This window comes from Rhinatrema bivittatum, chromosome 1, assembly GCF_901001135.1.
Source record: "Rhinatrema bivittatum chromosome 1, aRhiBiv1.1, whole genome shotgun sequence".
In the NCBI taxonomy this organism is placed as follows: Eukaryota; Metazoa; Chordata; class Amphibia; order Gymnophiona; family Rhinatrematidae; genus Rhinatrema; species Rhinatrema bivittatum.
In genome coordinates this window covers 805,938,277-805,963,812 of record NC_042615.1, presented here as the reverse complement: position 1 = coordinate 805,963,812, position 25,536 = coordinate 805,938,277, and the positions used below count along the sequence as shown (strand labels likewise).

Here is a 25,536-nt window from a genome sequence, read left to right as displayed (position 1 = left end):
AGTATGGCACATTTCTAAGGTTCCACGGGGGGGATTCTGTTGGCTAGAAGGTGACAAACCAGGTTGGTTATATTAAAAACCATGGCTTTCCTTAGTGCCATTCTCATCGCCTTCTGATTGACTTAGGGTGATCCAAATCTCTAGCCTAGTAAGAGCTGGAAAGGAAGCTGCCTGTGAGTTTGAACATGTCAGTGCTGCTGTCATTGGCATTACCGCTCACCCATATAGCATGAGCATATTCCATCCCTCAGCCATTGCTCCCAAAAGCCCAAGGAGATCTCATTTACAATGCCGGCGGTATCGAAGGGGGTCTGCTGCCAAGCTGTGGAGGCTGCCTTGTGTTTTACATAGACATCCAATTGAAGTCCAGATCCATCAGGGATTCTGAGTCAGTGCTGAATTTTAAACTTCTCTTCCTTAGCATTCTGGTACATGGCCTCCTGCTTCAGCGATAAAAATGCAGATTACAAACTTTAGAATGCTTGAGGTTGAGAATTCAACAATCGGGGCTGGCTCCATATATCCCTGATGAATTGATATTGGTTGAGAGGTATTATCTGCACTGTATTTACATACTTTTAACCTCCCAGTGTTCAGTTTTGGATCGTGCTTGTTAAGTATTTTTGCTGCTGTTCAAGCCATCTCTGCTCTGAATACATCTTTCTCATTACTAGAATAAACATTCTAATGAAAATGGCACTGAAAAGCTATCTTGTACTTTCACATTAATATTGTTGTAGCAGGCTGCAAGCAACTGCCTTTCACTGCAAAAGAAAATTAAATGAATAAGTAGAGCAATCTGTCATCCTTCACGTTTCCACCACTTGCGTTACTGTCTTATCATCCTATTGATTGTTAATGTGCTATCCTTTTCTCCTACTTAGACTGTAGGGTTGTTGGGACAGAGATCTTCCTTTTATACCTACAGTCCCTGAATGTAATCTGCTTTGAAATGGCTTGAAGGAAGAATATAAATCAAATAAAAATTAAAAAATATATAGTATATCTTGTATTGACTTAATTATGTATGTATGCATGTGTCTGCATACATATATTTATATATATGTATGTATATACACACATTTTGTTTCATTCAATAACATGAAATAATAGAACAGGTACTACTTTACATGAAAATTACAGTATACCTCTGTTGCACTCCAGAGCAAAGTGATTGAATGATTTGAGCATATGAGAGGTTCTATAAAGTCCAAGGAAGGCATGAGCTGGTATAATAAGAACAATTTTGATTGATTTTTAAAGATTTGATTTTAATGCACAGTTTGTGATGTCACATGAAATGTTTTTGATTATCCATTGATTAGACGGGATCGGCTAATCATTCACACGATCAACGTCACCTCCCACAAATACGAATGGAAAGCCCACATCACCCCCCACAATTATGAACGTAATAGTTAATCTCTCTGTAACTGATGCTATAACCAATCTGTTGCTATATAAGCTATTATATATAACCTATTTGTATCCGATGTGATAACCTATCTGTATCTGTTGTTATACCAGTTGTGTTTCGACTGTAATACGTTGTTATACCTGTAAACCGGAGTGAAGGCCTTTCGCTAAACTTCGGTATATAAAAGCTTACAAATAAAATAAAATAAACGTTAGAAAGTAGATTCATTAGCCATTCAAAGAACACTTTTCGTCCCTCAGTATACATGGATACACGTTACACTAACAATTCCAAATAGTGTGAATATTATGTTATGTATAGATGAAACCTTATCTCTAGTTTTTGAATAGGGAGCTGAAGGAATGATTATATAAATATAAAACTAGATTCTCACACTGTGATTTTATACATTCCTAGCAAGTAAAATTACATAGACTGTATTTTGTTTTAAATATTTGCTGTATCCCAGTTGCTACCATAGCTCAGAGCAGGGAGATCCTGGACCTCATTAAGGGGGTGACCTTCAGAAAACTAGTACCAGTAGCCATATCTAAGGGGGCAGTATTCTGCCTGATAGTCACAAATGGGAGAACATGTTTCTAATGCTTCATTGGGTGAATACCTTGGGTCTCTTGATAACAGGACAGAGTAGTTGAGTGCAAAAATTGTAACCACACAAAGGTGAGTATCTTGTTTTTAAAATGCGCTGGCATTAAGTGGTGAGAGCCAAAAGATTAGCATTTTACAATGGATCAGAAAATGAGAACATGGAAAAATATCCAGAAAAGCAGCAGGAAGCAGGCAAAAGATGCTGTGACAGCATCACTGACAGTTGTTTGTTAGAAACAGGAGTGGTTCCAGCAGAATGGAGAAGGCTAAATGTAATTCCCGTTCCCTGAGTGTGAGCAGGGAAGAAGCTGAGAATTGCAGGCCAGTTATTCTGGTAATGGGAGGAGACAATAAAGAAGTTGGGTAGGCTGGAGATGGGACTTCAGCTGATGAACTGGATTAGAAATTACTTGCTTTCTTAGTTTGTAGACAAATGGACTCAGGACCAGTGGGTTTATGCTCCCCTGCCAGCAGATGGAGACGGAGAAAGCTGACATCACAGTATACATAATCCTGCAGCAACCCCAGCCTGCCAGTATGCTCCATCTTCAGCAGATGGTGGATGTGCATCTCCCTATGGGGATTGCATTGAGGTTTTTGAAAGGAGAAATTTGAAATTCTAAATTCAGGAAAAGAAAGCCCCACGCTCCTGCGGTGATACCTAAAGGTCCCTCCCCCAGTTGAGAATTCCTGAGGCGATTTCCGTGATCCCTCAGAGGTGTGCCTTTGTCCAGTAGCTGGGTTTCCCGAAGTGGACTTAGCTGCTAGTTCAATTGAAAGGCAGTGGGTGCAGGAGACAGAGTGTAGTGGTGATGGCAGATGCCCTCTCCCCTCGCAGCTGGAGACCATCTTTGTACTCAGCTGGTAAGCATGGAGTTCAGGTAAGGTTTAAAAAAAATTTTTTTTTACCTGAATCAGCGTGCCGTGCCGATGTTCATTCCTACTCCCATTGGGGTTGGGGAACTGGGCATCCTGGTGAGTTGAGCAGACCCCGGTGGACTAGGCTCCGCACTTAGGCTTTTTTCTTGCACATCATGTGGTAGGCCACAGTGGCCGTTTTTGCGCGCTCTTGTGCATGATGTTCTGCCCTGTATAGGCCATCAGTGTGCTGGCTCTCTGCACGTGTTGTGTGCTCCGTTTTTGCGTGCGCTTTTTACGGCGCACAAACTTTTTTATGCATTTAAGTTGTGCATAAGTTGTACATGCACCTTTCTGTGTTTTCTTCTAGACGCTTATTTTTTGGGCGCATTTCATTTTTGAGCACAAGACATTCCAATGCACGTTTACTGCAGCGATGGTGCTGGTAAGCAAGAAACCTAAGCGTCTTCCTATTTGTATTGCCTGTCATATTAGGTCTTCTCAGCCTGAGCTGGCTTCTAAACTGTGTCAGCGCTGCTTAGATGCTCAGGGAGAGTTGTCTTCCTCGGATTTTGCTAAGCCTGGCTCTTCCCATTCTCCTCTAACTGGCTCCTCCGCTGGTGAGGGCAGTTCTGTGGGACCAGCTCCAATTCCTTCTTGGCTTGGTCTGGACCTGGGTGTTTTTTCTTGGGTGGAATTTTTTCAAGGCTTACAAGCCTTTCTTCAGGTGCAGTCCTCTGCTTCCCCCATTTCTGTCCAGTCGGACCCTCAGCTGGTTGCTCCTCCCTCTTCCAGCCCTATGCTTAAGCACCGGGGCTCTTTCCAGCTCCCTGTGGGAGTTCCTGACAGGAATCCGGATGGCATTGATGATGAGGTTGATCTGGATTCCCTGGAAGATGGGGAAATTCCTCCAGGGCTGGAACTGTATTGAACGGTTCTTTCATAGAGATGAACTGCCGACCCTGATTTCCAAGACCTTGAAACAGCTGGGTGTTCTGGTTCAGATGCTATGTCAGAGCCGAGGAAGGAATCCCATTTTGGTTTCCTTATATAAAGCCTCTTGTTTTTTCCCAGTGATGGATACCATCCAGGAATTGATTCACCTGGAATGGGATGCCCCAGAGGCAAATTTTTAAAGGGGGTCGGACATTGGAAGTCCTGTACTCCCTGGAACGGGCTGTGAGGGAGCATTTGCGTTTTCCCAAAGTGGATGCTCTGGTATGTGCCGTGTCTAAGTGGACGACTATCCCCATAGAGGGAGGAGCGGCCTTGAAGGATGTACATGATAAGGATTGAGGCAATTCTTAAGCAAGCCTTTGAGGCAATGACGATGAATTTACAGATTGTATCCTGTTGCGCCCTAGAGATCTTGTCTGCTTTTCTCTCAGGAGGTTGATGAGTTTGGAGGAAATTCCAGAGTAGTTATGGAGCCCTCTACTGCCTTTTTAGCAGATGCAGTCTGTGATTTGGTCTGAACCTCAGCCAGAGGAGTGGCTTCAGAGATAGTGGCCAGGTGTCAACTCTGGTTGCGAAATTGGTCAGCTGAGACAGCTTCCAAAGCCTGTCTTACCAAGATGCCCTTTAAAGGCTCGCTCTTGTTTGGGAGCAAGTTGGAGAAACTAGCCAGTAAGTGGGGCGAGTCTCCGGTGACTCGGTTGTCAAAGGATAAGAAACAGTTACAGCGCCCTTTTGGTATGAGTCGTCATTTCCGGGGCTCCAGGCATTTTCATCCCTATAGAAGGATGACCTTTCAGTGGACTCTGCCTTTCAGGAGGTATCAGTCCTTTCGTCTCTGGCAGCCCAAGAGAGAAGCGGGCTCGGGTGGTGGACCTTCCCGAGCTTCCCAATGAAGGTTTGCTGACCCACCTTCCAGAACAGGAAATAAGGGGACGTTGCTGTCTCTTTTATCGGAGGTGGGTTGAGATCACGTAGGACCAGTGGGTCCTGAAGGTGATACGCAAAGGGTATGCACTGGAATTTCGCAGTATTCCTCAGGATGTGTTCATGGTGTTCCTTTGCCACAACCCGCAGAAGAAGCAGGCAGTGGAGTTCACGCTTCAAAGGTTTCTCAGACTGAGGGCTGTGGTTCCAGTGCCCACGTCTCTAGAAAGTATGGGGCGATATTCCATTTGTTGTGCCCAAGACGGAGGACTCCTTTCATTCCATCTTGGATCTCAAGAGGGTCAACCATCACTTGAAGGTGACTAATTTTCGAATGGAAGCCTTACACTCTGTAACAATGGAAATGCAGTCGGAGGAATTTCTGACCTCCTTGGATCTGTCAGAGGCTTACCTTCATATTCCAATCCGATTGGAACACCAACGCTTTCTACACTTTGCGGTGTCGGGGTGCTATTATCAGTTTTGGGTATTGCCTTTTGGTCTCACCACCGCTCCCAGAACATTTTCCAAGATTATGGTGATGGTAGCGGCAGCCTTGCAAAAAGAAGGAATCCTGGTGCACCTGAATTTGGACGACTGACTGATTTAAGCCAAGTCTCAGGAAGAGAGCCGCCTGGTTGCACACAAGGTGATCTCCTTATTGCAGGAGCTCGGTTGGGTGGTGAACCTGACTAAGAGAAATCTTCTACCATCCCAGTCTTCAGAGTATCTGGGGGTCCGGTTCGACACGGGACAGGGCAGAGGTTTCCTACTGGAAGTTTGGATGCAGAGATTGATGTCTCAAGTCCGTCAGTTGCTGAATACCATATGCCCGATGGTGTTGTCCTACCTACAGAGACTCGGTTTCATGGCAGCTACCCTGGAAGTGATGCCATGGGCAAGAGTGCATATGCATCCTCTTCAGCACTCTCTGCTATCTCATTGGAACCCATAGTTTCAGGATTATACGGTTCAGCTCCACTTGTCAATAGAAATCTGCTCCTGCCTCCAGTGGTGGTTGCAGGAGGATCATCTGAGAAAAGGAGTTCCCTTGTCCTCTCTGGCCTGGTTGGTACTCACAACAGATGAGTCTCCATGGTTGGGGGGGTTCACTGTCTAGAGTTAATGGCCCAGATGCACTGGAATGCCGAGGAGTCCTGCTAGAACATCAATCGGCTGGAGGCCCAGGCAGTACAGCTGGCTTGCTTGCAGTTTAGCCACAGGCTGCGGAATCAAGCGGTTCATGTGATGTTAGACAACGCAACAACGGAGGTCTATATCAAGCGCCAGGGAGGAGCCAAGAGCCAGCTAGTGTCACAGGAAATAGACCAGCTAATGGAATGGGTGGAAGATCATCTGCAGATGATCTCGGCCTCTCACATTGCAGGAAAGGACAACGTAAGAGTGGACTTTCACAGCAGGGAGAGTCTGGACTCAAGAGAGTGGGTGTTGTCAGCTGAGGTGTTTCAGATGATTGTGAATTGCTGGGGTCTTCCATTTTTAGACCTGCTGGCAACTTCTCAAAATGCGAAGGTTCCTCGCTTCTACAGTCGCAGGAGGGATCCATGGTCCCTGGGAATAGACGCTCTTGTACAGTCTGGCCGGAAGACAGATTACTTTATGCTTTCCTCCGTGGCCCTTGCTGAGCAGGATAATTTGCAAGATATCGAAATCCACAGGAGCTAGTATTCCTGGTGGTGCCGAACTGGCCCAGGCGTCCATGGTATGCGGATTTGTGATGACTCCTGGTGGAGGTCCCCCTTCATCTTCTGCCACACATGGATCTGCTTCAGCAGGGAACGGTTCTTCACGAGGATCTGTCTTAATTCTGTCTTACAGTTTAGCCCTTGAGAGGGCTCGCCCGTTAAAGCGTGGTTATTCCTCTGCGGCGACTGCCACTTTGCTCCGCGCTCCAAGTTCTTCACTTCCTTGGCTTATGTGTGGGTTTGGAGAGTTTTTGAGGCCTGGTGTGAGGATCGGGGTGTTCTTCCTCATTCAGTTAAGATCCCTTTCATTCTGGATGTTTTGCAGGGTGGATTGAATAAAGGCTTGGCCCTTAATTCCTTGAAGGTGCAGGTTGCGGCTCTTGTCTGTTTCAGAGGCCTGGTAAATAGTGTTTCCTTCTCATCTCATCCTGATGTGGCCTGTTTTTTTGAAGGGAGTGAAGCACCTTAGGCCACCCTTGAGGTTACCAGTTCCATTATGGAGTCTTAATTTGGTGCTGGACATTTTGGCGGGCCCTACATTCCAACCACTGCGTAGTCTTTCCTTATGGTTGTTGACTTTGAAGACTGTTCCTGGTGGCTATATGTCCTGCATGTTGGATTTCTGAGCTGCAAGCATTGTCTTGTCGGGAGCCGTTCCTTCGGGGGACTCCGGGGGCGATACAGCTGCGAACTGTTCCATCCTTCTTGCCCAAGGAAAGTCTTGGACTTTCATTTGAATCAGTCCATCTCCTTGCCATCCCTGGATAAGGTCAGGGATGTGGAAGAGTTTCACCTTTTATGCTCCTTGGATGTTAAATATCTTGTTATGCGGTATCTGGAGATCTTTCAGTGTTTTTGAAAGACGGATCGCCAGTTTGCTCTCCATGACGGGCATAAACAGGGTGCTCCGGCTTTGCAGGCTACCATAGCTTGTTGGATTAGGGAGGTGGTCACGGCCACATATGTAGATGCTGGAAAGCCATTTCCTACTCAGGATAGGGCTCATTCCACTAGGGCTCAGGCAGTGTCATGGGTGGAGCTTAGTCAGTTGTCTCCTGTCGATATCTGCCAAGCTACGACATGGCCCTCCTTACATACTTTTTCCAGGTTTTATCGTCTGAACATGGAAGCCCAGGAAGATACAGCCTTTGCACATTTGGTGTTGACTGGACCGTGGGCAGCCTCCCACCCTGTTGAGTAGCTTTGGTATATCCCTTTGGTCCTGAGTCCATCTGTCTACATGCTAGGAAATGAAGAAATTACTTACCTGATAATTTTGTTTTCCTTTAGTGTAGACACATGGACTCAGCTTCCTGCTCTTGGCTGCCACATGAGTGTTTCAATAGTCCTCCTGTGGGGCTCTGGGTCCCAAGGGATTACTGGTAAGTGTTCATCCAGTCCCTAGCTTGGAGTACCTAGAACCTTATGTGAGTTCAGTATTTATGGTTGGTTGAGTACAGTTCTCGTTACCTGTTTTTAATCAAGTTTTGTTTCTAGTCTGTCCACAGTTGTTTTTGAAGAGAATACAGGCAGGCTGGGGTCACTGCAGGGTTATGTATACTGTAACGTCAGCTTGCTCCTTCTCCATCTGCTGGAAGGGGTGCATAAACCCACTGGTCCTGAGTGAAGGATGTGATGATTACCAAACAAGAAAGGAATCGGGGGAAGTGGTGCCTGTGTGTATTGATCACAAATGTCCCTTCCCCAAACAGCTGAAATCTTAAACTGAACATATGAAGATTAGTTAAAATCAAATTGGTGAGAGAGGACTGAAACCATGGTCTGCAGGCTTCACACCGCTGTTCTCTAAGCATTGGTTTGCATCATTGGCTGTTTGCACCAGAAACATTCTGCAGCCTCTAGCCGTATATCAGAATTAAAGAAAACAAATATGGCTGTGTATGTGGGAGCAAGAAAGTTACAAAAGGTGTTGCCTGCATCTTTACTGCCCATAGTACTATGTTCAGAGACTTAAAAATCAGATGCAGTTTCTTTCCTTCATTTGCCAAATGGCCTGCAGGAAGTACCAGACTTACGTACAGAAATGAGAGGCTGCTGTTTTGATTGGGTTTTCTTTAAAGGTGTTCTTATTTTCCTTAACTCGAAATCGTACCCCTGCAACAGCAGTACAGAGAGTGCCAAGAACTGCTGAGCCTATATCAGAGATATCTGTCCGAGCAGCAGGAGAAACTGAAGCAGTCTGTATCTGACCTCAACATGCTTAGCTCCAAGCAGCAGGTGAGTTGGCTCCCTTCTCTTTCCCCTTTAATACGACTCTATAAGCGCTCCCTTTGAAGCAGTCTTACCTAATAGGCCAATGCAGAGAAGTGCATTCAGCCGAATGCAGTGTTACCTGCACGTGAACACACTTTTTGTGAGCGTAAATCTTACTGCCAGTGCAGCAAGGTGTTTTACACATATAGAATGTGCGGGTAAAACTGAGCATCCTGCTTAGCGCCCTCGCATGGATATCCCATGCTAATGAAGGCATTAGCTATTCCCTCCCAATACAGAGAGGTACGCTGGAATAACTCCCATTTTCCTAGCGATGGCAATTTTACTCCTGGGCAGAGGGTGGAGTAAAGTTTCCAGCACTGAGGGAGTGAAGTTGCATCGGCCTGAATTCACAGCTGAGAGCTGCAGATCTTCCAGTCGGGTGTTGTCTCTTTAAGAGGTGGTTCTTCTCTCTCGGCCCCGGAGCAGGAAATTCCCTAGTTCAGCCTGATTGGCTGGAGGCAAGTACGGGAGAGGTCACAGAACCCCGGCCGTGGGAGCTTCAGCCTTTCACCGGAGTTCTGTGAAAGTCTACTCGTGCCTTCCCCCTGCCCCCTAAGTTAAAATGTCGAACGCACCTTTTCGTTTGGAATTCACACATTTTAACTCATGATGCAGTAATCTAATGCTATGCTAATGCATCAGAAGTTGAACAAAAAAAATGAAGCTGTACATTAAACTGCACGCTGGATTTCAGCACACAAGTTATTGCAGTGCACAAACATCTCCTGCTGCACTCTGAGCTCCTCATCCTCTCTTGCATGACCTGGAATGCTGAAGTAACTACTTTGGCTCAAGCTCCTTACTTACAGCACAGCAGGAATCATGGTCAGTGTTTTTTATGATTCAATGAAAAAGTGATACATGTATTTGTTTTCTAGTACTGTTTCTGATACTGAGAGTCTTATTTACTAAGCTTTTTTCTTATAGATTCAGAATGGAAAAAAGCCTTAAGAAATCAGGCCCTAAGTATATTAGGAAAGGCCATGTAACATCTGTGTTTGTAGTCACATTTCCTCACCATTCTATTTATTTTGTTTACCCTTCGCCCTTGTAAATAGCAAATTATAGTTTATCATGAAGTTCAGTATATCAAGGAAATGGTTTTCCTCCTAATCTGTTTTTGAATTGTGTGAGATGCATCAGATATATGCTAAGGTGATGAAAACACACTAGCTTTCACTTGTCTATTTTGCAAATCAAATATAAATTATGTTAGGTATGCATTTGTACATATTTCAGAATGAAATGTGAATTTTTAAAGTGACATTTCTTTCTTCATGTCCTAAGCTGCTCCTTAATCGTTTACTATAACAGGATTGTTGTGGTGCTGTCATACAACATTTTCTCTTGAAATGCATCGGAAAGCATGATGATTTAAAGAAATGATTACTGGGATGTCAATTTGTCCAAATTCAGATTTCTTAGCATTCAGACAGGTAGATCCAGAACCAGTGGGTTATACACTTCTACCAGTAGATGGAGATGGAGCAAAGCTGACATCACGGTATATATACCTCTGTACTGACATCAGCCTGCCAGTATTCTCCATCTTCAGCAGATGGTGGACGTGAATCTCCCTACTGGAGATTGCTTAAAGTTTTAAAAGAAGAAAAGGAAGAAATGTATTCACCCTGTTCGGTGGTGATACCTTATGGTCTTTCCCTCAGGCAAGAATTCCTGAGGTGATATCTTTGGATCCCTCCCTCAGATGAGTGTCTTGGTCTGGTAGCTGGTTTTCAGCTGTGGTAAAAAAAAAAAAAAAACAGCTTAAAGGCAAGCAGGTACAGGAAGCTGAGCGTGGTGCTGAAGGTATATGCCCTCTCCCCCCGCAGCAGGAGACCGACTCTGTACTTGATCGGGACGGGCTGAGCTCAGGTACGGAGTAAGAAAAAAAAGACAGAGGAGGAGGGGAGTTTTGTAGGGATTCCTTCTTCCTTTGGTCTCCATGCTTGGTGCGCCAATCTGACGTTCAATCCTGTCTCTGGGGGAGCTTAGGGGCCATGGGCAGCCTGGCAGGTTGAGCAGCCTTTTGGCAGGCCCCGCTCTCAGGCTTTTGTTGTTTACTACGTTGTAGGCCACGTGGCATTTCATTCGTTTTTTTCCTGTGTATTAGGCTGCCCTCTTCAGTTCCGTCAATTCATGCGGGTGTGTCCGGCTCTGCGTCCAGTTTGTTGTCTAGTTGGGTAGCTGGATGGGCATCTAGTTGGTCAGAGGCATTCACACACACACACACACACTTATTTATCTGTACATTTTGAGCAGCCTTGTGGAGTTCAGTTTTTGGATACTCATTGAGGAACAATGTTGAGCATCTAAATTCTGGATGCCCAATTTTTGGGCACCTAGTTTTTTGCAGCGTGAATACAGCTGGACGCACACTTCTCAGGCGCCTGTTAAGAACATAAGAAATTGCCATGCTGGGTCAGACCAAGGGTCCATCAAGCCCAGCATCCTGTTTCCAACAGAGGCCAAACCAGGCCACAAGAACCTGGCAATTACCCAAACACTAAGAAGATCCCATGCTACTGATGCAATTAATAGCAGTGGCTATTCCCTAAGTAAACTTGATTAATGGACTTCTCCAAGAACTTATCCAAACCTTTTTTGAACCCAGCTACACTAACTGCACTAACCACATCCTCTGGCAACAAATTGCAGAGCTTTATTGCGCGTTGAGTGAAAAAGAATTTTCTCCGATTAGTCTTAAATGTGTTACTTGCTAACTTCATGGAATGCCCCCTAGTCCTTCTATTATCCGAAATTGTAAATAACCGATTCACATCTACTCGTTAGATGCATACTTACAGACTGATGGCACCTATAGCAAAGAAACCTAAGTGCCTTACCCTCTGTGCTGCTTGTCATATTTGGGCATCTCAGCCTGGCGTTTTCCCTAGCTTGTGTCAGCGTTGCTTGGAGGTTCAGGTGGAATTGCTAAGGTTTTACTAAACCCGTTTCTTTCCAGCCTGATGCAAGACTAAAAAAAGAGCTGCCAGAAGGGTTGCCTGATTTTGGAGCTCCCCTAATTGGTTCATTAGCAGGGGAAGATAGCTCAGTGGGCTCGGGACAGATGCCCCCTTGTTTTAGCATGAATCCCTCTGCCTTTTCTTGAGTAGAATTTTTTCAAGGATTGCAGTCTTTTTATGTCAAAATCATTTTTATTGGTGGAAACATGTATGACAATGGCAAGAAACTCACAGAAGGATCCCAAGCGGATTATCAGAGTACTAACAATTTGAACTCCAAGTAACATTGATCCCCTGTGAAACAACAGGTAAACAAATGAACCAGTATACATGCTCCATTTTACAACAGTAGTATGCCTTTGTAGGCACACAAACATCCCAGTACTCACACATAAGACCATTCACATCTTACAACAGACTCATGCAGACTCTCCCCTTCCACCCATCCCTAGAAGTCATGACACCCAAAAGAACAGCTGTTGGGATTCCCCAAGGAGATAAGTCCCCTCCAGTCCACCATCCCGGGCGTGACCTCCAACATCCAGAGAGAAACCACTCACATCATTCTCCTCAGTACAGGTCACTGTAGTAGGTCAGAAAGCAGTCACGTCCATGATGACTGGTAGCCAGCGGCCAGAAGATTAGACTGAAGATCCTGAGGCAACAGGTTGAACAAATGGCCCAGCAACCACAATACAGCTTGTCAGGTGCACAAGTATGTTCAAGCGAGGCCAACCATTCCAATTGCATGGTGGAGGCCTGCCGGCAGTACCAGGCCCTTAGTATGGGTTGCATAGTGGGCTCTATCCAGTCAGCTAAAATCGTGCGACAGGCTAGCAGAACAGCAGTATGCCCAAACCGGTCGAGGGAAAGGCGATATGTGGCCATCAAGCCCTGTGACCCTGAAAGAAGGAGCTTAACCGTCCGGACAAGCGGGGTGTTGGTGCACTGGGCCCTTCCAGAATTTCAAGAGACTTGAGCAAGTAAACAACCAATGGGCCAGTGTGCCAGGCTCCAGATTACATTTAATACATATAGGTGAGGTTAAGTGTCCCATATGATACCTGCAAACATTGTCACAGACAATATGGTGAAGTATTTTAAATTGAAGTTCCTGGAGGGCCCGATCTGGCAAGCTTTTGTACATGTTCTTGAAACAGGAAAGCACATAGGTTGTAGAAACGTCCATTGCCCCAGCCTGAGCCCAATACTGCGCAACTGGGATGAGATGTTGTTTGGAGCGATATTCCTTACCCAGACCACACCATCCCTTAATGGAATTCTGAGTTAAAGCAACATCAAAAACTCGCTGAGCAAATACAGATTCCAAGCGGTAAGCCTCCTCTGTCCACCAAAAAGATTGGAGGTAATGGCGGGTCTGTAGGTAAGCGAAGAAATGCTTTGAAGATAGTTGATAATCTTGTGCTAGCGATGCAAAATCTTTCACCGTCGGGGACTCCATCGAGTAAAAGTGGAAAATATACGGCAAGCCTTTTTGAAGCCAGTCATCAAAGATGGCGCTACTATCGCGCCCTGGTGGAAAGTTCTGGTTACCCAAAAGTGGTAATATGAGGGAGGCTGTGCCTGCCAAACCTCCCTGTGTCCTGAGCCAATGCCATGCCTGTCGGCATGGTTGTAGTAAGCTCTGAGGTATGTCTATGTTCCAAAGTGTGGCATTTGTAGCCTGTAGCAAGAATATTGGGGACCACGGAGAAGTCATACTAAGAAACAAGCCATCTTCACAATAGGAATATTGATCTAGGAGCCATTCTCCCATGAATCGAAGTTGACAGGCAGCATTATAATAACCTAAAGTCTGGCATCCAAGCCCCCCATTATCTCTGGAGTGCGTGAAAAGTGTATATCTAAGCCGCGTCTTCTTCCCGGCCCAAATACATTTTTGGAAGGTAAACTGCAGCCACCGTATATCCCTACACTTCAACCAACAGGGCAGCATGTGTAGCTTATACAACAACTTTGGCACAATTACCATTTTAAGTAAGGCGCAGCGCCAAAATTGAGAGAGAGGCAAGGACTGCCACACCATCAATTGGGCACGCAAATCTACCAGGGTGGTGTTTGTTAAGAGCATATAGGTCCAAAAGATCCCGCGGGATCCATACCCCCAAATATTTTATCTTATTTGGAGCCCATGTAAAGGGGAACACTCCTGGCCAAGTTTGCAGGTGGGGGTCTAGTGCTAGAGCCTCCAACTTGGAAAAATTTATAGTCCGCCCTGCTATAGCCTTAAAATGAGAAAAACTCTGGATAGTGGCTGAAACGCTATCCCTGGGTTTGCCTACAAATAATAAAATGTCATCAGCGAACATCGCTATTTTCATCTGGTGTCTCCCTATACTAAGGCCCCAAAACCCCGTATCGAGGCGGAGCTTTATGGCCAGAGGCTCCAGCGCCAGTACAAAAAGGAGGGGAAATAGGGGACAACCCTGTCTTACTCCACAGTAAACGGAAAAGGGCTCAGACAACGCGCCATTTATAAGTAGCCGGGCACTGGGATTGTTATACAACATTTGCAGTCAAGTTAAGAGGTTTCCTTGAAAACCATAATTTTGTAAGCTCCAGAATAAGTAGGCCCCATGAGAGGGAGTCAAAGGCCTTTTCAGCATCCAGACTCAATATAAGTGCTTCAGCGTGTGGGTGAAAGCTTAACACAGCTATCAACCGCCGAACGTTTTCCATGGCTTGCCTCCCTCTAATAAATCCCGTTTGGTCTGGATGAATGAGTGAGGGGAGGATGGAATTCATTCTAGTCGCAAAAACTGCCACCAGGATTTTTAAATCGCTATTGATAAGTGAGATGGGGTGGTAGGAACCCACCTCCCGGGGATCCTTCCCAGGTTTAGAGAATAACACAATGGTGGATTGATTTTCAGGGGGACTAATTGAGTGGCCCAATACTAAACTATTGTAATATTGTTTTAACACTGGCAGCACTGGGAACTTCAAGATCTTGTAAAATTCAGGCCCTGCAGCTTTCCCAGACTTCAGTCCATGGATAACTGCATGGATCTCAGCATCCACGATAGGACCATTTCATTTCTCTAGCTGATCCGCAGTCAACTTGGGCCAAGGGAGATTCTGGAAAAATGCCGCCGAGACGTCTGGGTCACGAGACTTTGCCTCATAAAGTCCACTATAATATTCACGGAAATGCGCCGCAATATCACTAGTGGTTGTTTTATATGCTCCTGTCTTGTCCTTTATACCAGTAATGGGCGATTTGGGCCTGCGAGCTCGTATGAGGTTAGCTAATCATTTACTTGACCTGTTCCCATGCTTATAAAGCTGGTATTTGTAATACCGTAGAGATTTTGAGGCTCGCTGGTGAAGGAGCGTATTTAGGGCCTCCCTAATACCTGCCACCTCCTGCCTACTAGCCTCGGACGTGGCTTTGTATGTGTCTTGTTTGTGCCCGTTTTAGTTTGGCAGTGAGGTGAAGGATGTCTTTATTTCCTTTTTTATTTTGAGTAGCTACATAGGCAATGATATAGCCCCTCATTGCCGCTTTTCCCGCTTCCCAAAGAACCCCAGGGGCAACTTCTGGACTGGAGTTTAAACGCACGTATTCCTCCCAACAATCCCTTAAATTTGGTAAAAATGCTGTATCGAGAATTAATCCTGCTGCCATGCACCAGGAAAAGAGAGGTTTAGGGGTCCGCCCCATGGTTACATTAACTGATACCGGGGCATGATCCGATATAGCAATTGTACCTATGGTGGCTGCAGTTACCCCAGAAAACAGGGAATCAGAAATCAAAAAGTAGTCGAGGCGGGAGTAGGACCCATGCGGGTGGGAGAAAAAGGTATAGTCCTATTCTCCCGGGTGGAGGGCCCGCCAAATATCCAAGGAATGCAATTCCTAGCAAAGAAAGTTAATTCTCAATCAATGGTCATTGGGCTCTACAGGCTTGGGGGGGTTTGCAATTCTCCTGCCTATTGGCAACGATATTAAAATCTCCCCCCAGTAGCAGGGCACAGTCAGAGAGCTCAGCCAAGATTCCTACCAAGTGAGTGAAAAAAATCATGTGTGTATACGTTGGGAGCAAATACATCACAAAGAGCCACCCTTTGCGGATTACACATTCCCTGAACAATAACAAAGCGGCCTTCTGTGTCTTGCCACGCTCGTTCTGATTGGAAGGATAACTGCTTGTGGATTAAGATCGCCACACCTCGTTTCCATGTGAAATAGGAGGAGGAAAAGCACTGCCCCACCCACTCCCTCCGTAATTTAGCGTGTTTGTTTACGGTTAAGTGAGTCTCCTGAAGAAACACCACTTGTGAGCCCAGACGTTTGAAGGCCATTAGCAATTTTTTCTGCTTAATGGGGGAATGGATTCCGTCTACATTTAAAGAAGTAAACTTTACCGTAGCCACTTAATTAAGGTAACCCAGGGGTAGCCTCTATGGGGCACTGCACCAAGCTTGATATTCCCAGGAATCCCTCGGCTCCCCAGCCTGAGCCTCCGGGATCATGTGGCACAAACAGCGTACATTAATCAGCTGTAACAATTTCCATTGTGAAAAGATAAGTACTCCTCCTAGGTTGTGCCCACCCCCACCCCCATACACACCACATCCATACACACCACGCACACATCCACTCATTCCCAGGTAGCATAAAACGTAGATCTAGGAGGCCCAGGATATCAGCACACCCCTCCATAGACAGGGTGTTCCAACATCCCCCTCCACCCCCCTCCCTTATCTCCAGATGGTATCAGAATAGTTCAACATAGAAATAATAGTTCAATAATAGCTCAAACGCATAAACCAGTAGAAAATTGCAGAGCTTAAGCGGGGTCCAGCACTCATTCCCAGGTAAAGATCCAGGCCAGGCTGGCATAATCTGGCTTTCTCCCTATGCAGGACAACGATCTGATTTCCCGCTGGCTCATGGCCAGAGGGCCAAAAACTGGGCTCTGAACTTGGTTGTCCGGACAATTGGGCTGTAAACAATAAAACTGTTAAATGGCTCGCCTGTTGGACCCTCGAGATTTAGTCGGATGCCCAGTGTCCATCCCCACCATAGGGACCCGTACTGGTATATGTCAAGAGTCCAGCCTCAGCCTCCCTGTTACTGCAAAGGAATAAACACAGTCATTGCTGGGCCTGTTAAACATTTCCATGTAGTCAGCTGTCTCAGCAAATTCCATGTCAGCTCATCCTCAGGCCATTGGGCACTAGTGATTCGCCTCCGGGGCTAAAGTTGCCACAAAACAGTATGCGTCCTCTTTTTTTAGTAAAGAATATAGTCTTGTTATCATGTTGAATATGCAATTTGGCAGGGTATAGCAATGCAAACGTAATATCCCTTTTATGCAGTTCGGTACACGTCGGGGCCATAGCTTTGCGCCGTGTAGTCACCATGGCTGAAAAGTAATTAAAGAGAAGAATTCGACTTCCCTGATATTCAAGCGCTGGCTGTTTTTTGTACTCTCGCATCAGTTTTAATTTATGCAGCCAGTTTAAAATGCGGGCCATGATGGGTCGCGGCCGGCTGTCCCCGTTCCGGGTCTGGCTCATCCAGTGGGCCCACTTGCAGTGTAACTGCCCCACTAGCTGTTCCAGGCCTACCTGTTTCGGGAGCCAATCTTCTATGACCCGATATAACTCACTTTCTGTCACCGATTCCGGCAGCCCCACGATCTTAATATTGTTGCGCCAATTTCTGTTCTCTTGATCCTTTACTCATTCCACTAGCGCTGCCTGCTGCTCTGATAAGAGTTGCACTTGCCTTTCTGCTGCCACGAGGCAGTCATCTTGTTCCCCCACATGCTGCTCAAAGCCATCCAATCTTTTTGCCTGACCTTCCACCGCGCTCTTAATGTCATCCATAGCAAATTGCAGCCGAATGAGCCTCTCAACCAAGGTAGCTGACATTCTGGAAAATATTTGAAGGAGCACGTTCTCAGAGATTGAGGCGAGGTGTTTCGCGCTCTCTGCTCCGACCGCCATCTTAGCAGTGTGGCTCCGTCACTCCATGCTGACTTTGGAGCGCATCCCGCGCTTCCCAGCCTTGAAACGCCCCGAAAATAGCAATTTGGTCCGAGGGGACTTCCCCACGCTGGCAGTGACAATCGGGAGTACCAAGATCCGTTTCCCCGGCTGATGGTAGGAGATTTAGGGAGAGGGCTTTACGGAGCTTTTCTTTCAAGCTTCCGCCTGGGGTGACGTCATCCCCGGAAGTCGATTGCAGTCTTCTTCAGGCACAGTCCTCAACCCCACCAATCTTAACAGGTCAGGGTCTCGGGCAGCGAAATCCCGCATGCCTAGGGCTGCAGGTAAGGTTGGATTACACCTAGATCTGCTGCCAGTCTTCCCGATAGGGACCCATATGGTACGGATGATGAAGCCTATCCTTTCTCCCTGGTGGATGGGGAAATTTCTCTGGGATTGGATCCCTTTAGAACTATGTTGTGGTTCTTTCATAGAAATGAGTTACCGACTCTGATTTCCCATACATTGAAGATGCTGGGAGTACCTGGGGCTGAATCCTTGTCTGAGCCAAAGAGCAATTTTCTTGAGACATGCAGATTGAGGACACTCCACTGCCTGTCTCTTCTGTGGAGAGTTACAGGGAGACACCATGAACGCGTCCTGAGGAACACTGAGAAACTCCAGCACATAGCCATCTCGTATCACCTCCAGAACCCACTGGTCTGACATGATTTCGACCCATCTCCAATATAAGAGAGAGAAAGATGACCCCCTATCTCCTGTTCCTGGGGGTGGGTCAGCAAACCTTCATTGGAAGACTCGGGGGGGGGGGGGGGGGGCGCTCCACTACTGGAGCCTGCGCCCTGTCTGGACTGCCTGGGATGAAAGGGTTGAGACCTCTGTAGGGTTGAAAACATTTGGATCCCATAGTACAACCTCTCACGCTGAAGGAACACGGCGCCTGTTTCTTATCCTCTGGCAACTGAGGAACCTGGGACTCACCCCACTTATTGGCCATTTTCTCCAGCTTGCTCCCAAATAAAAGTGAGCCTTTAAAGGGCAGCCTCGTAAGGTTAGACTTGGACGTTGCATCGGCAGACCAATTTCTCAGTCATAACTGATGCCTGGCCACTATTTCTGAAACCATCCCTCTGGCCGAAATACGGATTAATTCGCAGTCAACATCTGCCAAAAAGGCGGCTGCTGGTTCCATTCTGCCGTGGAATTAACTCCAGATGCATCGACTTTCTGAGAGAGAAGTAAACAAATAATTTCAATTCCTTTCTCAAAACCTGGTGTACAGAAAATGGTTTTGATACATTGGAGGCTGGGGTCGTGTATGGAGCAGTAAAAGGCTATATGGGAAGGATGGCCTACATTTGTCTGTAGCAGGAAGGAAGATGCTAAGTGAGAAATTCAGATCATATATTATCAGACATTTAAACTAAAGAATGGGGATGGAAGGAGATGGCCAATGAAATTGACATGCCACCCCCAAGCAATACAGGTCATGGGAAGAGAAAATAACAAAATCAATCAGCACAAAAAAGCAGAAGAGGTGCATACAAAGTGCAACAAATCAAAGGAAAAAATTGGAAAACTATGACTACAAATGCTAATAGTTTGGGCAATAAAATCCCAGACCTGCAGACCCTAATGGTGGAGGTGGACTTGGACATTGTTGCTGTTACAGAGACGTGGTTCACGGATTCTCATGATTGGAATATGGCCATACTAGCCTATAATTTGTTAAGGAAGGACAGAGAGGCCAGAAAAGGGGGAGGAGTAGCTCTTTTTGTCAAAAACAATATCTAAGCAACTGAATTGCAAGGAAAGTAGGGTAGAGAAGAAGGATTATGGGCTGTCCTAAAAAAAAAAAAAAAATGATGGTTCATCCATTTTTAGTGGTGTGGTTTACAGGCCTCTGACTCAAATGGAAGAACTGGACAGAGATCTGGTGGAAGACATCCAAAAAGTGGGAAGGAAAGGAGAATTGCTAATTGTTGGCGACTTTAATATGCTGGTCATAGACTGGAGAATCCCTTCTGTGGAACTACCAGAAGCAGAGAAACTGTGGATGCCATGCAAAGGGCACTCTTCAAAAAAAAGGTAATACAACCCATAAGGGAGGTTGTTAAATTCGACCTAGTGCTCACTAACAAGGATTAATGTCCACTTGGGTGCCCACCTTAGCATCAGTGGTCATAAAACGGTATGGTTTGACATCACAAATAAGACACAGAGAAGTCACACGAAGACCCAAGTTTTGCATTTCAAAAATAAGGACTTTTTTTGAAATGGGGACGTACCTGGAGGTAGAACTAGAAGTCTGGGAGAAAATGGGAGAGATGGAGCAATAGTGGGCCAAACTAAAATGAGCAATTACAAACATAACAAATCTATATGTTAGAAAAGTAAACAAAAGTAAGAGAAATAAGAAACCGATCTGGTTCTCAAGAGAGGTGGCTGACATAATAAAAGCAAAAAGAACAGTGTTTAAGAAATATAAAGTATCCCAAAATGCAGAATACAGGGAAGAATATCTGGTGAAACTGAAGGAGAAAAAGAAAGTAATCAAGAAAGCAAAATGTCAGGCAGAAGAAAGGACAACCAAAGAGATAAAGTGAGGTGACAACATTTTTCAGATACATCAGAGAAAGGAGAAAGGTCCAAAATGGTATAGTGAAATTGAAAAGTGACAAGGAGCAATGTGTGGAGAGAGACGAAGAAATGGCGGAAATAATAAATACTTCAGTTCTGTGTTCACTAAAGAAGTCCTGTGAGAAGGACCGTTGCTATTTAACAAGACTGTGGATGGGGGTGGAGTAGACAAATCTCTGTTTACAGAAGAGAATGTATGGGAAGAGCTAGGAAAACTGAAAGTGGACAAAGCCATGGGGCCTGATGAGGTTCATCCCAGGATACTGAGGGAACTCAGAGATGTGCTGGCGGGTCCGCTGCGTGACCTGTTCAATAGATCCCTGGAAACGGGAGTGGTGCCGAGTGATTGGAGAAGAGCGGTGGTGGTCCCGCTTCATAAGTGTGGGAGAAGAGAGGAGGCTGGAAACTACAGGCCGGTTAGCCTCACCTCGGTGGTGGGAAAATTAATGGAGACTCTGCTGAAGGAAAGGATAGTGAGCTATTTACAGTCAGGAAGATTGCTGGACCCGAGGCAGCATGGTTTCACCATGCTGACACCTGTCAGACAAATCTGATTGATTTTTTTGATTGGACACATAATTTGTTGTATTTTCTCACGCTCTTATATTATGAGTTTTCTTTTTATATACCGTATGCTGGAAATTATGGAGATCAATAAACAATTTTGAGATTAAAAAAAAATCAAGCCTATATTATATTTTCAGCCTTATTACAATATGAATGAATGTCATTATCCCTTCTTGGATATGCTGTGTTGCTTTCCTGATGTCTCAGACATTTGGAATTGGGTGAGGAAAGTGATCTGAGCATGCTGTTGCTATGATATGGCCACAAAATTAGAGCAAGAAGAAAAATGTTGTCCACACTTTAGTCATCACATTGACTTATTTAAATTTGCTCAAAAACACTTAAGGGCCGATGCACAACAAATGTGCTGAAAGCGGGCGCTAAGTGTTCAGATCAGATCTTGCATATTCTCCTGAAGGCAATTAGATCCATCACACATGTCCTTGCTTCTTGGTGCTGATCAGAGGTTTCCAGAGCTTTCTAAGAATTCTAGAAAAAGCATCTGAGAACATGTATAGTAAAAACTGAAACCCCTCCTTCACCTCCATGATTTCCACACAGTTCTTCAAGCCACAATCTTCTCAAAAATCGACTATTGCAATTCCCTGCTTCTAGGCCTCCCCACCTCAACTCTTAAACCACTCAATATGCTGCAAAACGCCGCCGCTAGAATACTAACACCCGCAAAACAGAACACATCACCCCAGTCCTCAAAGAACTGTCCTCAAAGAAACTCAAACTGTCCTCAAAAAACAGTCCTCAAAGAACCAGTTAAAAAAAGAATAGAGTACAAAGTACTCACAATCCTACACAAATCAATTCACAAAGTTGACTTCTCTGCCCTGGACAATATTATACATCTACATAAATCTTCACGTACAACAAGATCTACATATAAAGTTCAGCTGGATGTCCCTTCTTTACCTCAAGCCAAATTATCCTCCACAAGAAATAGAGCCATCTCCATCATCGGCCCAAAATTATGGAACGCACTACCTCAACACCTCAATTCGCAAGAAAACTTTAAATCTTTTAAAAAAGATCTCAAAGATTGGTTACTCTCACAGTCGTACAATGGCTGCTCACCTAATGACAACTGAACATAATCTGTTTCATATCCACCTTCACGTTCCTTTTTATGCCTGCAATCCCTCCTTCAATATTCCGTCCTGTCTTGCAGAAACCTTTTTCTCTTTAACGGTGTCAACCGTCTACTTCAAGTGTTGCTTACACTAATAACTATGGTTCAATGTATTTATTGACTTTTTTAAGTTAATGTTCTGATTCATTCTCTTTACACTGTTATGAATTTAAATGTAACTGGTTTGTTATAATGTAAACCGGAGTGAAGGCTATGTCAGCTGTACCTCGGTATATAAACAAATGCTAAATAAATAAATAAAATAAACTCCACTGGCTGCCTATATCTTTCCGAATCCGATACAAATTCTTTCTATTCTATACATAAACCATACACAACTGTAACATACACTGGCCTATCTACTCCCAATCGCCCTACCAGGACAGCATACCTAGGAACCCTACACACCCCCTCTCCTAAAACCGTCCGCCTTAACGCTACTAAAGAGCGGGCCCTATCGATTGCAGGACCCACCCTCTGGAACACCATGCCCCCAGACCTCCAACTAGAGCCATCCACCCAAAAATTCAAAAAAAAAGCTAAAAACATGGCTTTTTAAACAAGCGTTCCCTGAATAACCTTTCACCCCCTCACACCCACCCACTCCTCTCCATCACCCAAATCTACGCGCTCTAATGTTCTGTATATGCTCTAATAATGCTCTGTAAATGCCATTGTAATGTAATGTACATTCTCTAAAAATGTTTTGTATCTATATCCTTTATCAGCTCTATCTGCTCTACCACAACCTGTATGCTTGAATAATGTACATTATATTATATATTTCCTATTTTAACGTATATATTTCACCCTCTCCTTCCATCTATATGCCCTAATAACCTACTGTACATATACTACTCTCACCCACCTAGTACTGTATATTTTTCTTCTTTTCCCTCATAGGAAGAGATTTGCAGTGCTGCTATATAGTGTTATCCATACATTCACATCACATTATTTCTTGGACAGGAACTCACAGTAATACAGTAGGTTTGCTCAGCCTCTCTTTTGGGTAGAACCCAATTCCATCCATCTAGGGCCCTTATTTTGGTTCCAGGCTGCCCCTTAAAAAAAAAAAAAAGGTACTGAAAATAATAAAAGGCCAGTTGCCACCAAAAACAGCTTTTGTCCATTGGCACTGTTGCGTGATTATTTTCCCCTTTTTTTGTTCATGGCGGTCTGTAACTAGGGATTCCTCAATTGTGAGGATTTCCATCCTGCTTGTCCTCAGAGAAAGCAGTTACTTTCCTGTAACAGGTGTTCTCTGAGGACATGTCAGGCCTCACAAAATCCACCCACCTCCCTTTGGAGTTGGTTTTCCAGTTTTCTCTATAATATAGACCAGTGGTTCTCAACAGGTGTGTCGGGACACACTAATGTGTCGCGAGGTCACGGAAGGTGTGTTGCAGGCTGCTCTTTCCTCATCAGTGTGGACAGGAGTTGCCTGATTTCTCCTTTATTGGGTATAAGAGGAAGCTACTCTTGCTTCCTTCTCCTCTTCCTGGTCCAGTGCGAGATTATTCCCTTCTCTTTCACCCAGATCAGAACGAGATATCACCAACTCCTGTTCATATGGACCTGGCAGGACACAAACTTTATCTTCTTCTGCCTGGTCTGGCAGTAAGGCTGCTTATTCTGTCTTCACCCCATGGGGCCTGGACATGAAAGCAGGAGCATGAGGGAGAGAGGTGTGTGCTCTGTAGATCCACTGTTGACTTCCACTGCTGCTGCCTCATCTTCTTCCTCTCCTCAATGCTTCTTGCTCTCATTTGCTGCTGGTAAAGTGGGAGGGAGACTCTGGATTGGACTGAAAGCTTATGCTGACTGGGAGCCAGGAGGACGTGGAAATGTGCTGAGCAGGAAGGCCCTGGGAGATAGGGAGTCAGGAGTCTGCTGGGTAGGAAGGGGTGTGGGGAAGATGGGTTGGGGGAGAGGGGAGTGGGGAATGCTGAGCAGGAAGGGGTAGGAAAGAAGTGGTCAGAGATATTCTGGGTATGGAAGGGCAGAGAGTTGAACAGGGGAGAAAGGGAGCACGGGGAAGAGAATGCAGAATTGGGTGTCGGAAATGTTGGACAGGGATATGAGCATGTGAAGTGACGATTGAGTAGTTGGGGGAAATGAGGGGTGTTGGGGGCATGGAGGGGAGTGACGGGGTTCAAGAACCATAAGATGTCAGTTTTGAGAATATGCATTTCTTCTACCTTTGAACTTTGCAGGAGGAAATACATTTGTTTCTAGTTCTCCAGTTTTGCACTGCATGAAGAAGGTCTTCTTGGGCTTTCCATTCCAGTTTTGCACTGCATTTGTAATTTGTAGTTCTCCAGTTTTTGTTTCTGCATTTGTAATTTGTGGTATTTTATTCTATATTAGGTGAAGGCAGGTCTATCTGTATTCTGTAAGCATGTGACTGAGATGAGGTACTTTACTAGCATGTAGGGATTTGTATCAGCCTTATTTGTTGTATTTTTTCAATATGATATTGCCCTGGTGGAGAACTGCTGCCTTTTCATGGGTAGGGCTATTGCTGTTTCATTTCTTGGAGTTAGTGCTGCTGAGGTATGGCAGGTTTGATAAACATGTATAGAGTGGGGTTTGTTTGTATTATTTTACAATGCACCTGGTAGTAGAGGGAGTTTGTGATGCTGTTATTGAGCTGACACCAGAATCAGAATATCTTTTTTTGTATGGTGAGTTGTACAGGGAAATGTCTTAGTTCTGCTCTGCACTCATTGTTAGGAAGAGGGAGATTCCTGTGGAAGCAGAGCATATGCGTATATTTAGTCCCATTATGGTCATATATTTAGTGTGTCACGCATGTGAGCGTCATCTCTCAGGTGTGTCCTGATAGAAAAAAGGTTGAGAACCACTGGTATAGACTGAAGGGGCTCCGTGTGGATATAGAGATGTGGATCAGCCTGTACATGGCTAAATAGACATGCTGAGTTTCTAGAAGTTTTGAAGTCAGTTCTGGGCATCATCTGATGACGTCACCTATATGTGAGAACTGATATCCTGATCAAGGGTAGTTCTTAGAGACAGAAAAACCCATGCTCAACACCATCTGAATTCTGGAGTTGCTATGGTTTGTTTGTTTTTTTAATCAATTATGTACTCCAGATTGATTCTGAGCCCAACAGTTTAATTGGAATTCATAGGGGCTTTGCTAGATATGAATTGAACTGAAGCGTTTCTTCCTGCCAACAGAATCTTGGGCTTAATGTCTGCTGTGAAAAATGTGAAGTGAAGTGACGTCAGTAGACATCCACCTGGATCATATTGAGGATGCTAGGCATTGTAGCCTCAATAGTCCACTCGATAGTCATTAAAATCCCAGTAGAATCAAACTGCTCAAGGACTCCAGGAATGCATCAGTGTCCATAAGAGCTCAGAGACTCCCTGTTTAAGTGGCTTTGCCCTTCCAAACTGAGCCTCATTCATTTATCCTAATCACAGATGGGCCTAGGGAGCTCACCTAAATGGGCTCCACGTCCA

General features: G+C 45.1%; 1 protein-coding gene across 5 annotated transcripts in view; it reads left to right on the top strand.

Annotated features, from left to right (window-relative positions):
• KIAA1328 (KIAA1328 ortholog) overlaps nt 1–25,536 on the top strand; it is a 689,482-nt gene that overhangs the window by 226,271 nt on the left and 437,675 nt on the right. For all 5 annotated transcript variants that reach the window (XM_029581051.1, XM_029581069.1, XM_029581077.1 and 2 more), the window contains one exon: nt 8,585–8,709. In XM_029581051.1, the coding sequence (XP_029436911.1) occupies nt 8,585–8,709 (125 nt within the window). The remainder of the gene's footprint in view (nt 1–8,584; nt 8,710–25,536) is intronic.